This window comes from Hibiscus syriacus, unplaced genomic scaffold (assembly GCF_006381635.1).
Source record: "Hibiscus syriacus cultivar Baekdansim isolate YM2019G1 unplaced genomic scaffold, ASM638163v2 tig00110652_pilon, whole genome shotgun sequence".
Lineage (NCBI taxonomy): Eukaryota > Viridiplantae > Streptophyta > Magnoliopsida > Malvales > Malvaceae > Hibiscus > Hibiscus syriacus.
Genome location: NW_024062812.1, coordinates 84,225 through 97,326, shown reverse-complemented (window position 1 = coordinate 97,326; position 13,102 = coordinate 84,225). Strand labels below are relative to the sequence as shown.

At 35.0% G+C, this 13,102-nt stretch overlaps 1 protein-coding gene across 2 annotated transcripts; it reads right to left on the bottom strand.

Moving 5' to 3' along the window:
• Window positions 1–7,299: 7,299 nt before the first annotated feature.
• Window positions 7,300–12,064, bottom strand: LOC120137127 (protein GRAVITROPIC IN THE LIGHT 1-like). 2 transcript variants are annotated; one of them, XM_039152967.1, is made up of 4 exons: window positions 12,018–12,064; window positions 9,706–9,852; window positions 8,792–9,486; window positions 7,300–8,172 (listed from the first exon to the last, which is right to left on the bottom strand). In XM_039152967.1, exons 1-4 carry the CDS (start codon window positions 12,062–12,064, stop codon window positions 7,385–7,387), a joined length of 1,677 nt encoding a protein of 558 aa, XP_039008898.1. In that variant the 3' UTR covers window positions 7,300–7,384. The 2 variants fall into 2 exon arrangements, with proteins under 2 accessions (XP_039008898.1, XP_039008899.1); XM_039152968.1 differs by having other exon boundaries at window positions 7,302–8,172; window positions 9,706–9,849; window positions 12,018–12,063.
• Between the last annotated feature and the right edge of the window lie 1,038 nt (window positions 12,065–13,102).

Genomic DNA, 13,102 nt, shown 5'->3' with positions numbered 1-13,102 from the left:
TTTTACGCAATGACAATGGTGCGCTACGCGGTGAGGTATCTACTTTACGTGATGAGGTTGCCGCTCTATGCGAGATTATTTTATTGTTGCAGAATGAGGTTCATACTCTACGCAATGAGGTAAATTTGTTTAATACTATACTAAAAATGCAAATAACTTTTTTTCGGAATTATTTATTTATTTATTTATCGATTTATGTATTACTTTATTTTCAGCGGCCCGATAAGGTAGATGCTTTACATCGGGTTTTTCTTGCACGACGGGGTTCACGCATCAGACGTCGTGCATGTGCCATTACGTCTCCGTTCACCCCAAGACTCCGTAAGAATAAGCTCGATGCACCTATCATCATTCAAGAGGCGCCTTCTATCGTTCAAGAGGCCTCTCTCATCATCAAAGAAGCCCCTCCCACCGTTCAAGAGGCCCCTGTCATCGTTAAAGAGGTCACACCCACCGTTCAAGAGCCCGATTCACATGGCGTCATATGTCAACATATTGATAAACCCCCTCCCGTGCCCGATATGATGGATGCAAGTTGGCTTTCGTATGTGTTATCGGCCAGTACCATTCCTCAGCATGAGAGGGAAACACTACCGGATACAATTACGGATAATCACCTTTGGGCTAAGACCGCAGTTGATTTTTATGTACATGAGCGGAGCAAGGGGTGTTATTATGACCTATGCCAGATCGACGATGCTATTCATTTGTTTCTTTATCGGTCTTGGTGGGGTATTTTATTAGGGGTTGAAGATAATGGCTATCTTGAAAGGGTGGTAAGTCTTATATTCTTCTTATATTGCATTTTGATTAAATTTTTTTAAATTATTAATAAATTCACTAATATATTTATTTTTTTATAAAACAACATATTGATGCATGTGTCACGTCTTCTAATAATAAGGAAATTGAGGAAAAGAAATACTCGATGGACTATTATGCCGAAGTCTTTTCACGCAACTCACTTGAAGGATCAGAGAGATGCTTCATATACGTTGGGTAATGGAAAAGCTAAACTTTATCCTGCGTGGTGGGAGGTCGATAAGGTTAGTATTTATTTTTTGAATATTTTAAAGGTTTTCATAAATTTTATTTGATGTGCGCAATTATTTATGATTGCAGGTGTTTATCCTTATTTTGGAACGTCGTCATTGGCTTCTCATCGAGCTTCAGCTCCCATCCCTGAAGATAATTGTATATGACAGCATGTTGAATTACATACCATTATTTGATTTGAGAGATATTATTACAAAGGGATGGAGCGATCATTTGGCTAAATACTTGGATGCGAATGATTATTGGATAAATTCTGGAAACAAGAAGCCAAAGAAGTTCAAAATTACAATGATCAGAGACGAGACTGCGCCACAACAAACGCAGGGAGCCAGAGGGATTGTGGTCTTCTCGTATGCTTGTGTTTGGAACGTTTGATGACAGGAAGTAAATAGTATCTACCTCCCACAGATAGAGATAGAGGTGCAGTAGGCTTGTGGTTTTGGCATTATATGGCCAGATCGATATATACGAGACGCTGCCTACATGCATCCACGTGCTGAAAGTGTGCATAAACAATTTGTAAGTTTGAGCAAGTGTTGTTAACATATATACTCTTTAATTGGTTTGAAAATATTTGGTTAAGTACCTAGAATTCAGTAATTTGTTGTTTGTTGGTTTTAGATGTGTAGAAAGTGTTGTTTGAGCAAATGTTTGGTTTCTGCAGATTAATCCTGAAGTGAGCTGCGTGAAATTGATGTATTTGTGCATAAACAATAGTCTGGGGTACACTTTTTTTCTTTGTTTAATTGAATTTTACATTGAAAGTTGATTTGTTTAATTTATGAGGAAATAAGATTTATTTTTTGATTAATTGATTTGTAAAAGTTGATTTGTTTAATTTGATGTGTAAATAAGAATTATTTTTTTGTTTGTTTAATTGATTTGTAAAAGTTGATTTGTTGTTTCTAAAAAATTCAATATGCATTATGTTTGAAGGAAAAAAGACCTGTTGAAGGTACAAATTCGCAATGCAAAAGTTAAATTCGCAACGCGAAATAAGCGTTGCGATAGTCAAATTCGCAATGCGATTTTTGGTTTGCGAATTTGACTTTCGCGTTGCGAATTTGGCAATCGCAACGTTTATTTCGCGTTACGAATTTGACTTTTGCGTTGCGAATTGACTTTCGCATTGATCGCAACATACAACATCAAGGTATATACAACATCAAACACATTCCAGACTATAAATACAAGCTAAGGACACTTGAAGAAGCAAGAGAACAACTATCCAAGCAATCAAACACAAGAGAAAATCCCAACATGATAATAACTGAACAGATCATAGCAATGTTCAAACTCAAGTTGTAGATTTTGATTTCCTTTTGCTTGGCACCATATGAGATTTGGATTTTGATTTCCTTTTGCTTGGCACCATATGAGCTTTGGATTTTGATGAGCATCGGAAGCATTTCGGACTTATGATTTGGGTGGTACTCGGAAGCATTTCGGACTTATTATTTTTGTTATTATTACAAGTTGTAGCCCTCAATTATCGGGATTTTTAGTTGCCATTTGTTGCATTTCTCGTATACCACCCAGATCATACGCTCGAAACGTTTCTGACGCTTTAAAGTTGGCCAAAAATTACGATGGTCGGGATTTCCCTCGCGTTTAAATTTAAAAAAAACAATGGAAATTAAGAATAATCAATGATAACATGCATATTGGCATGGGCTAATATTTATAGTGGAGCCGAAATTTATATTGAAATTCAAACTCAAATTGAAATTTAAATTCAAACTCCAATTACATATGAAATGAATTTGAAATACAGTGTTAAATTGAACATGGAAATTGCATAATTGATTCATACTGTTCAAGTAACATGCTTTATGAACCATCAAGCTAAAATATAATATTGATTGAGTTCAAAGCTGAGTTGTGAGTTGATGGGGTTGTCACATGGTTGGAATAAAGTACTCACATGGAAGAGATAGATTGTTTTGTTATACACAGTCCATCTCATCTGAATGAAAATATACATACAATATAATCAAACCAAAACATACATACACAACAAAATTATACATAACAATGTTCAAATAATGTACCCACAAAAACGAAATTAATCCGATGAAAAAGGGTTATTTCTAACGAAGTCCGGAACATTATTTTCCAAATAATGTACCCATAACAATGTTCAAATAATGTACAACGCGATAGACAAATTTGCAACGCGATAGTCAAATTTGCAACGCGAAAGGTAAATTCGCAATGCGAAATAAGCGTTGTGATAGTCAAATTCACAACGCGAAAGTCAAATTCGCAACGCGAAAGTCAAATTCGGTTTGCGATTTCGCGTTGCGAATTTGACTTTCGCGTTGATCGCAACATACAAAATCAAGTTATATACAACATCAAACACATTCCAAGCTATAAATACAAGCTAAGGACACTTGAAGAAGCAAGAGAACAACTATCCAAGCAATCAAACACAAGAGAAAATCCCAACATGATAACAACTGAACAGATCATAGCAATGTTCAAACTCAAGTTACTAATGAATGTCTAACTGAAAATGTATGCATTCACACATAAAATACACATAATAAAACGTTTGCATTTAAAAATCACCTAAGTTAATAAGTCCAAAAAGGTGAAGTTGGTTGTGATTGGATTTTGATTTTGATTATGATTTTGATTTCCTTTTGTTTGGCACCATATGAGCTTTGGATTTTGATGAGGATCCATTTTTTGGTAGAGGAAAAATGATTGTGATGGCACTGGTGATCCACAGGTCAACCTTGTATGACCACTTTCCTTGCACCGACTATATGTCGATATCCTCTTCTCTTCACCCTTAGACGGTATACAATCGTGATTTTTTGGTCGGCCAGGTAGCCTGCTGTCCATGACTGGTGGCAAAACTGTTTGTAAGTCATCTGCTATGTCCTACTCAGAAGGATGTGGACATGGGTAGACAATCTCGGCATAAGTCTGTCGATATACTTCTGTAGTGTAGCAATCCATAGCGTATGCGCTTGAATCATCTTGGTTTAGATGAATATCAACTTTTATAACATGGCCACACGGATAACCAGATGTTTGTCATTTCTTACAACTACACGTCTTTGCATTTAGATCGACAAGCCCATTTAAGTTATTATCCAATACTTCAAACAAAGTGTTTGAACATGGTTCAACTCTCCATGACGTTGACTTCACAACACGTTTCGTTATCTATTTTTCAGTCCATGGTGTAACACGACGTTCCAATGTTCCTGAAAATTTAAATAAATAATACTTAGTAAAATATATGATAAGTTACGAATTTAAAGAAATAATACTTGTATGGTTTCTTTTCTTGTAGTACCACTGTTGAATAGAGGCTCGAAAAAACTCCATTAACATAGTAATAGGTAATTTTCGGGAATGACGACTTAGAGCGTTGATTGATTCTGCACTATTAGACGTCATGAAACCATATCTTGCTCCAAGTTGATGTACTCTTGACCATCTTTCAAACCCGACATCTTCTAGTGTTTGAGCACATTGAGGCAAAATACGTCTTAAACAATTTATATACTTATTAAAATCCACTTCCCGATAAGCTTTTACAGCCTTCCAGTATGTCCATTTGTGATTTTTTATACCAGCAGACCTTGATTTTAGATTTATGTACAAATGAACACCACAAAGTCCATGAAAAGCATCTGGGAAACACCTTCTAACAGCGTTGCCAATTGATTTTGCCCTATCGGATATGATTGTCAGATTGCTAATAGGACTTATGCAATCGCTAAGATGCCCCATAAACCATGTCCATGAATCAGAGGTTTCAGATTTGCCAACCCCGTAAGATATTGGCAGTATCTCATTGTTAGCATCCATGACTACTGCTAATAAGTTTACTCCAAGGTATCGACCTTTCAAATGTGCTCCGTCAACTATAATAACTGGGCGCATGCAAGTAATAAACAAACGAATCTACAAAATCATATACACAAGAAATATAATCATTTAAATGTGAAATGCATGCAATTAAAAAAAATGAGTCAAAAAAATTATAATTATTTACTAACCGCAGCACTAATAGAGATAAACAGCAACTCAAAGCGTCCATCTCTATCTGTTTTGATATGAGTTACCGACCCAGGATTTTTCAGCTTTAAATTGTGACAATAAGCCGACAGTTGGGCAAATGATACTTCTGGCGACCCCCTCAACAATTCCAAGGTATAACATTTGGCTCTCCAAGCTTGAGAATATGAGATACTAATCTTGAATCGAGCATTCATGTCAGACATAATTTCATGTCCCCAATATACCCTTCCATTCAAAAACATTAACTCAGCCAGAAAACCACCAAACACCTTTTTGTTTGCATGTCTATGGTGAGGAAAAACTTGGGTTCTTGAACATGTATGTTTATCAATAAAAGTCCTAACTTGAAACATTTCGCAATCTTTTATCCTCTTTGCAATCATATACCTTGTTTCGAAACGATCTTTGCTTGATTTGTTAACTTTTAGTTGATAGTCATCTTCCACACATTTCGTATACAAAGCTATCTTCAAGTCTTCCTTTGTATCAAAACAATCATCTTTCTTGATATGAATAACTTTTGTGTAACAATCAACTGCTATCTTTACCAACTCTTCTTCCGGTATCTGAAGTAATTCTGGCATATTCCAGTTATACTCCCGTGGCATTTTCTTCTTTTTCCTTTCTTCAGGGACTTCTTCTTCTTATTCTTCTTCTTCTTCTTCAGGGTTATATGAATTACAGAATGGATGTTCAACATGTTCATTCACAGTCGTAACTTCCTCCTCATTATCATCAACAACATCTTCCTCGGAAGCGGCTGTTTCATCATCAAAATTTGGGTATTGACCAATATCAAAATCATTACATGCAGGGTCTGTTTCTTCTTCCATCATATCATCAAAATCCGAGTATTGACCAAGATCAAAATCCAGGTATTGACCAAGATCAAATTTCGAATACTGACTAGTACTCACAATTTTTTCTGTTGGCTCATAATCGTCTAATTGGTCAATACGAAAACTGGAATTTGGTGCTGAAATATGATTGGGATTTGGATTAGGAAAAGGTTGTGGGTTTTTAGATTGTGTTTGATATTATGTTTGGTATTGGAAATGTGGTGAAACAAAATTTGCTTGGTGATGAAATTGTGGTGGAACCATTAAATTTTGGGTTGAAGAACTTAGTTGATTACTACCCGCTACTGACCCAACTTCACTACTTCTAGGTTCAACAACATACAATGTAACATCATCTTTTTGCGAAACACTAATGTAAGCAATGAACTGTTCAACATCTTCATTGTCGGTTAACAAATAAACTTTACCTTTTCTCTGATAAGATAGCCTAAATCCACTTAGAGGCTCTAAATTCAATTTCTTTGCAACACGTAACATCAGAGTTTCATAAGTTAACTTTTTTAATGACAGTTTTAGTTAAAGATTCATGGGTAAAGACACATGTTGTAAAACACCATGAACATTCTCCCATGACCCTCCAAAACATAAATATATCCAAACATAATCAACATTAGATGATTTCATTCTACAAATTGTAAATTAATTTACTAAACAAACGAGCTATAAATTAGATATCATCACTAACTTAGAGAAAACATACCTTTATTAAGTTGATAGTTGATAATCTGGGAGAGAAATCATTGAAAAAATATATAGAAACAAAATTATGTAAAAAATTAGAGATGAGAAAGGATGTCGTTGGATATAGGAACGCCGAAAAGAGTGATAGATGGAGATGAAATGAGTTGCGATTTAGGGATTTAGCTTATTAGTTGTTGCGTTGTTATATACCCAAAACATTTGTATTGGGAAACTAAAACCTGTTGCGAAATTAAATTCTCGTTGCGAATTTGACTTTGTATTGCGAATTTGACTATCGCGTTGCGAATTTCCAAATTCGCAACGCGATTTACAGATTCGCGTTGCGAAATTAGAAACTGAGTTGCGAAATTGAAGTTCGCGTTGCGAATTTGTTAGTCATTTTGGCAAATCCAAAAAAAATTGGTTAAATTCGTATATTATAAGATATTTTTTGTCACTGAAGTTATTTTCTCCGTAACTTATTGCATTCCTACATCATAATTTCCATTTTTCAATTTTTTAAGGGTTTGGGAGCAAATAATTTGCCAGTAACAAAATGAGACATGCTTCTTGAAATGCAAGAATCCGAGACGACAAACCGAAGAAGCAACATCCGAGGACTTCAAACCAGATTCTTAAAATAACAATCCCCCATAAGTTCCTCCCATTGATCCCAGGAAACAGCACCCTAAACTGAATTCCACCTACTGTACATCCTAAAACTTATCGAAGATGCAACAAGTCTATGTGCTAGTCACTAGGTAAACCCTAGCCTTCATAACAGATCCATTTCCAAGCTTGAACCCAGGGCTAACAGGGAATCCCACAATCTGACCTGCAGGCACTCGCCCACCTGAAACCTTGCCCACGCTTTCCATATAATGTGGATGAAACTCTGCTCCCCGACTAGCTTCGAATTGGCTTGGTGTTGGTTCAAGTGAGAATGCAAGCAAATGAAGCAACCAAATTGCCTTGGCCAACCCCAGGAACCCCCGGTAAAACCGACTCCTGGGGTGATTTCCGGCCATTAATTGGTTGCGCTGCTCCAAGTCGCCAAACAAGGATTCCTCCATCTTGGGGTGGACGATGGCAAGGAACTTCTTGGAGCAGAACTTACCGAAATTGCATGTAGGCAAGATCCCTAGAAGTTCGACCGGATCCATTGCTTTCATATCACGGTATTGAGTGAAGCACTCCCGATGGTATTGATCGGGATTAAGCAAGGAAGAGAGGCTGCCATCCATGTAGAAAGTCTCGTGGTCGAACCCTTGGAAAATTTTGCGTGAGACATACGACTCTAGCGCGTACTTGGCATGGTGATTAGCAATGACGGATGGAGTTATCATCGTGGTGGTATAATTGGCATTATCAGGAGTGGCGGTTGCAGCTTCAATGGATCGGACAGCGGCTGCAATATCCCAACGAGCCTCACGCATGAGGGAAAGCAGGAGAGATGTGAAGGACTTTGATGCTTCCTTCACCTGACTAATTGTAGCCTCAAACAGCTCTGGCGTTGGAGCTGCTGCAAGTACTGCCACCAGAAACAAGCAAAAAAAAAAATCAAAACTCATCGTATTGATGTTCTAAACCATATTATTAGGATTCAATTTCCATCTCGAAAACAGTAGATTTTAACACTAATATGGTTAATTCTTCCCAATATTTCATGGATTTTAAATACGTTTGTGTTAATCGCCGGTACTTCAACAAAAACCATTAGTTTCTAATCATTGAATCAAACCTTTAAAATCCCATAGTAATTCCCAAGTCATTTGGACATGAAAGAGGAATAGTTGGTCTAATTGTTTCGTTTGGGAATGCTTCTCTAATAACTTTTCCAACGTAAAAGTATCGTTTTTCAATTTCTTAATTTGAGTCAATTCCTTTGGAACGTGAATTTTTGACTGAATGAGCTGTTTAAGATTGGTTTTGCCTTTAAAACGGATTTTTGGACAAAAAACACTTCCCTAAGCAATCCCAAACTCCTGATGACGTGGCATAAAACCATTGGCCAGTAACAACATTTCCACCTTCGTTTGCATGTTGTCCAATTCATATAATTACCAATATAACCCTAGACTTCATCAAATATAGAAAGAAAAACAACAATCGAATGAGTAGTCTAAAAAGGTAATTTCGACGCGAATTACCTTGACTGCAGCCGACTTTCTTCTTGGAAAGACTCCGCCCTTTCTTTCCGCCACTGGAAAGGCAAGTAACAGTATTGAGCTTGTCTTGCAGGTTCTCGATCTCCACCTTCTTAACCTTCACTTCCCTCTTCAAGTCCTCCACTGCCGCTTCGTACGGCGCCACCACTTCCCTAAGCATAGCCACGTGCCCTTTCCCGCCACCTCCACCACCACGTGTCCCCCTCCTAAATCTTTCCCTCAACACCCCAAGCTTTCTCAGTTCACCCACTACCGCAACGTCAGCCGGTCTCATCCTCTCTGGGTCCCACGGGCAATGCGCCTCTTGTAACCTTAAGTAAGCCTTCTTCATTTCCGCCACCGCCTCGAAAACCTCCTCCATTAACGCCACCATTTCCTTCGTTTTCTCTCCGTTATCGTTCCAAACCCGCGTTATTCTCCTCGAGCTCTCCACGTCCTTGAAGTCGTTTTCTTTCACTTCATCCTCGCTCGAATTATTGTACTCGTAGTATTCTTCTTCATCGGGGTCCTCCTCAATAACGGAATGAGTCAGGGCGTCAGCATCGCCGGATTCTTGCCTGCCGGCAGCGAGCGGGTGCAATAAACAAGAAGCTGCAACTCGTTGTATCAGATCCGAAAAGTTGGATACTTTGGTCGCCATTTCCCCTCTCTTCTTCGCCTTCACCGCTTTTCCCTTCCTGAAACAACCAAAATGAGATGAGCAGCGAACTCAGTGAGTTGCAAAAAAAGCTGTCGAGTCTGTTCAAGTAAAGTTGGAAGCTTCCGTATTAAACGAGGATGCGCAGGATTAAACGTAACAACTCATCGGTTGAAGATATCCAAAACCAAATACCAATAAAAAGAAAATTAAGAGAAATAAAAAAGAGTTCTTTATAATGTTGTAAAAGGAAGCAGACCTGGATAAGCGAGGATTATCCGATCGTAAAGAGGATCTTGACGACGACTGGTTCTGAAACGGATCTCTGTTAAATGGAACGGAGTACCAAAAATCAAGGTGTTCGGCTTCTGTTTCCAGGCTATCCCGGTTACCTTTCTTCTTCCTGCTAGCCAGCACAAAAATTGAAGCCATTGTTAAAGGCTTTTTCACTGTGTACTTTGTTCACACGTGTGATTGGTCCAGAGTTAATTTTACCAAAATAACCTTTAAGACACGTATATGGTGTAGATTTTTGTTTGTAATTAATGTGCGTGTTCTCTAGTGTTCGTCCATTTGTGTTTACAATCTTATTTGGAGAGGTCCTCAAACAATTTGCTTTCTTGTGTTTTGGCATCTGCCATCTATGCTCCGCCTTTGTAAATAGGATTTCACCCGAATTGGAAAGAAAGTTATTGTTGTAAAATAATTTGATTTAAATAATAAAAAGTTATTTCAATTTTAAATTCGAATTAATTCAAATCTTATATAATGAGTGCTATATTTTTTTTGATATAATCATTAATTTAAATTGAATATTTTCAAATGAACATATTTAAACTTTGTGAATGTAATCTCTATTTGTAATGGTAAAAGAATTGAAATAGTAAATATGTCATGCTACATTATATGGTGATGATGTGATGTTAAGTTGGTCGCATTGCAGATATGAAAACCAAATCTCCAATAATCCATTACAAGACCTTAGCCCTGTTTCATTACTTAAAAACAAAAAAGAAAGACTCTCTTGGGGAAGAGACATTTGACTAGTGAATTTTAAGTTTTTTCTTTCTTTTTTTAACAATTTAATTGGTTGTTGACGTTTTGCAACCTTGCTTTATATAAAAGTCAAGTTTGATTTAAACTAAGGTTGTAGAACAAAATTTATTTCACAATCAAATTAAGATATATCATTAAATGAAATTACATGACGTATGATTTAAATGGGATTAATTCGTCTCTTATTATAGATTGTCATATTGTCCGGTTGGTGACTTTTAGTTCGATCTAATTTTATGAAATTATTTTTAAAAAATTTAAATTCGAGATAAATTTGATAAAAAAAATGAGTCAGAATGAAGAAGAAATTCTGTTCGGGAGAAAAATTATTCAAGTTGAGTTTATTACCATAATCCTCTATCTATACATTTAAGAAAAAATATTAAAATTTTAGCTTAAACGTCATTTATTCTTCTCTTCATTTTTGATTGATAGGGGATGATTCTTGTTTTCCCTTAACTTTTTAAATTTATATCTTTAATTTTCTTCTTCTTTTTTTCAATTTTTAATAACTCTATTTTTGCTGCACGTTTTCAATTGTTTAACCGTTGTTTTTGTTTATTTTTTTCTCAAGGTTATATTTGACATTCGTCACGACTGATCAATATGACGTTTATTTATTATCACGTTGATCTTCCCTGCTTTAGACCCTCAAATTAAATTTGAATATGTGATTTGCCTTCGTGAATTATTTTTTCACGCCGTTCAAATCTGATTTGCGATTTGTCGGTGATCTTTTAATAGATTCATACGTTTTGTGGTTCGTTTACCGATGCAATCAGATTCATTTGTATTTATCTTTTGTTCGAGTTTTTGATTAGGTTTTTAATCTTTTCTTTATATGATCCTTGTGTGATCTTAAGTAACTAGTTTTTGTGTTAATTATGTGTTTTAGATTACGATTGTGTCTGTAAACATTCGTTGTAATTCTAAATATTTCCTCTTCTTAATAAAATTAACAACTTCTATAAAAAAAATTATTATAATAAGTATTTATATATTTTCTTTTAATTATTTTTTATTTTCTCAAATAAAAAAATATTCATATTAAGCTGGGACAAAATAGATTTAACCTAAAATTTTTAAAATGAACTAAAATGAATAAAATATTATTAAATATTAAGACATATTAAAATCAAATAAAAATCTTTAATTTTAAAATCAGAATCAAACAACTAAAAAACCTGACTCACTCGCCCGAGCCCATCAAATATATAGTTTCAGAGCTTGTCAAGCAGCGTTTTGTTTAGGGATCTACACTATCGTCGATCCATCTTTAAGTTTTGCAATTTCATCCAAATTAATTCTCTTCAAACTACCTAAAAAGGGGCACTCAAAGCAAAAATTGTAATGTACTGAAAAAGAAAAATCATAGTTTAGTTTGGATCAAGAGTTTCCATTTCTCAATATCCATCCTTTAAATTAAATGAGCAAAATCCCAACAAAATTGATGAATAGACTTTGAAAAAAATGGACGAAAAGCAGGTCAAAATCAAGGAATAAAGAAAGAATTACCTTGAGAAGCTTGGCCTCATGGAACAAAGCAAGCTGCTTGGAAGCATCGTCTCCCGCGGATACACTCCCCAACACTGGCAAAGCTAAATGCCAAGTAATAGAAACAGAAAATGCAACCAAAAACGAAGGAGGCCAAGTAATAGAAACAGAAAATGCAACCAAAAACGAAGGAGGCCAAGTAATAGAAACTTGGGTATTTAAAGACTGAAAAAGGCTATAAGGACGAACTTGATATGATTCACACACCCATACGGTTAATAATCAATCATAAGACGATTTAATAAAACACAATTAATAAAACATTAATTTCTATTTCTTTTTAGAACCAAATCATAATTCATAGTACCATACTTTCTTTAAGTATGCCGTAAGATATTGTTATTTCAGTTACTTTTTTGTCTCTTTATTTTAATTTATTAAAATTTACTTATTGTATTTAAAAATTATTAATCTGATTAAATAATATATTAAAACAAATTATACATAATAAATACGTGAAATAATAGTTTAAGTCCATGTATATTTACCGACAATCTACTGTTAAATTTTTATAGAGGGGATGGAAATTATAATTAACTAATATTTTATTTAAATTTTAATCTAGACATATTGAATAATTTATATACCATTAATAAAGAAGCAAGACAAAAAGAAAGATGTTGGATTCCATATAAAGCCATTCAAGTGGCATGTATCATCTTAAAGAAATCTGTGTAGTCTCGTCTCTATCAGAGTGTACTTAATTCGAAGATTCATGCATCAATTATTAAATGTATTAAAATAAATCAATAAGTGTGCAGGGTGTACTATATTATTAATAAGACTATATAATATTTAACTTTTAAAGATAGCATTATTAAAACAAGTAATTTTAATTTTTGGCTATGAATTAGATTAACATACATACAAATTATTAGATAACAAAAAACAATTTGTTTACGTTAAATTCCCTGATTTGATTTTCAAATATAAATTAGTTACAAAAATATTATTAGTTTTAAAATTTAGATGTACATGAAAATTATTTTGCGTTTCAGTGCTTTGCTGGGATTTGTTGCTTTTCCCCTGTTTCTTTCTTTTATTGT

Excerpts from the sequence above, each read along its gene's own strand:
- LOC120137127 (XM_039152967.1), bottom strand. The coding sequence starts at position 12,064 with ATGCTTCCAAGCAGCTTGCTTTGTTCCATGAGGCCAAGCTTCTCAAG. Across the intron at positions 9,853-12,017 it reads ATGAGGCCAAGCTTCTCAAG|CAGGAAGAAGAAAGGTAACC; the intron begins GTAATTCTTTCT and ends TGTGCTGGCTAG. Across the intron at positions 9,487-9,705 it reads GATAATCCTCGCTTATCCAG|GAAGGGAAAAGCGGTGAAGG; the intron begins GTCTGCTTCCTT and ends TGGTTGTTTCAG.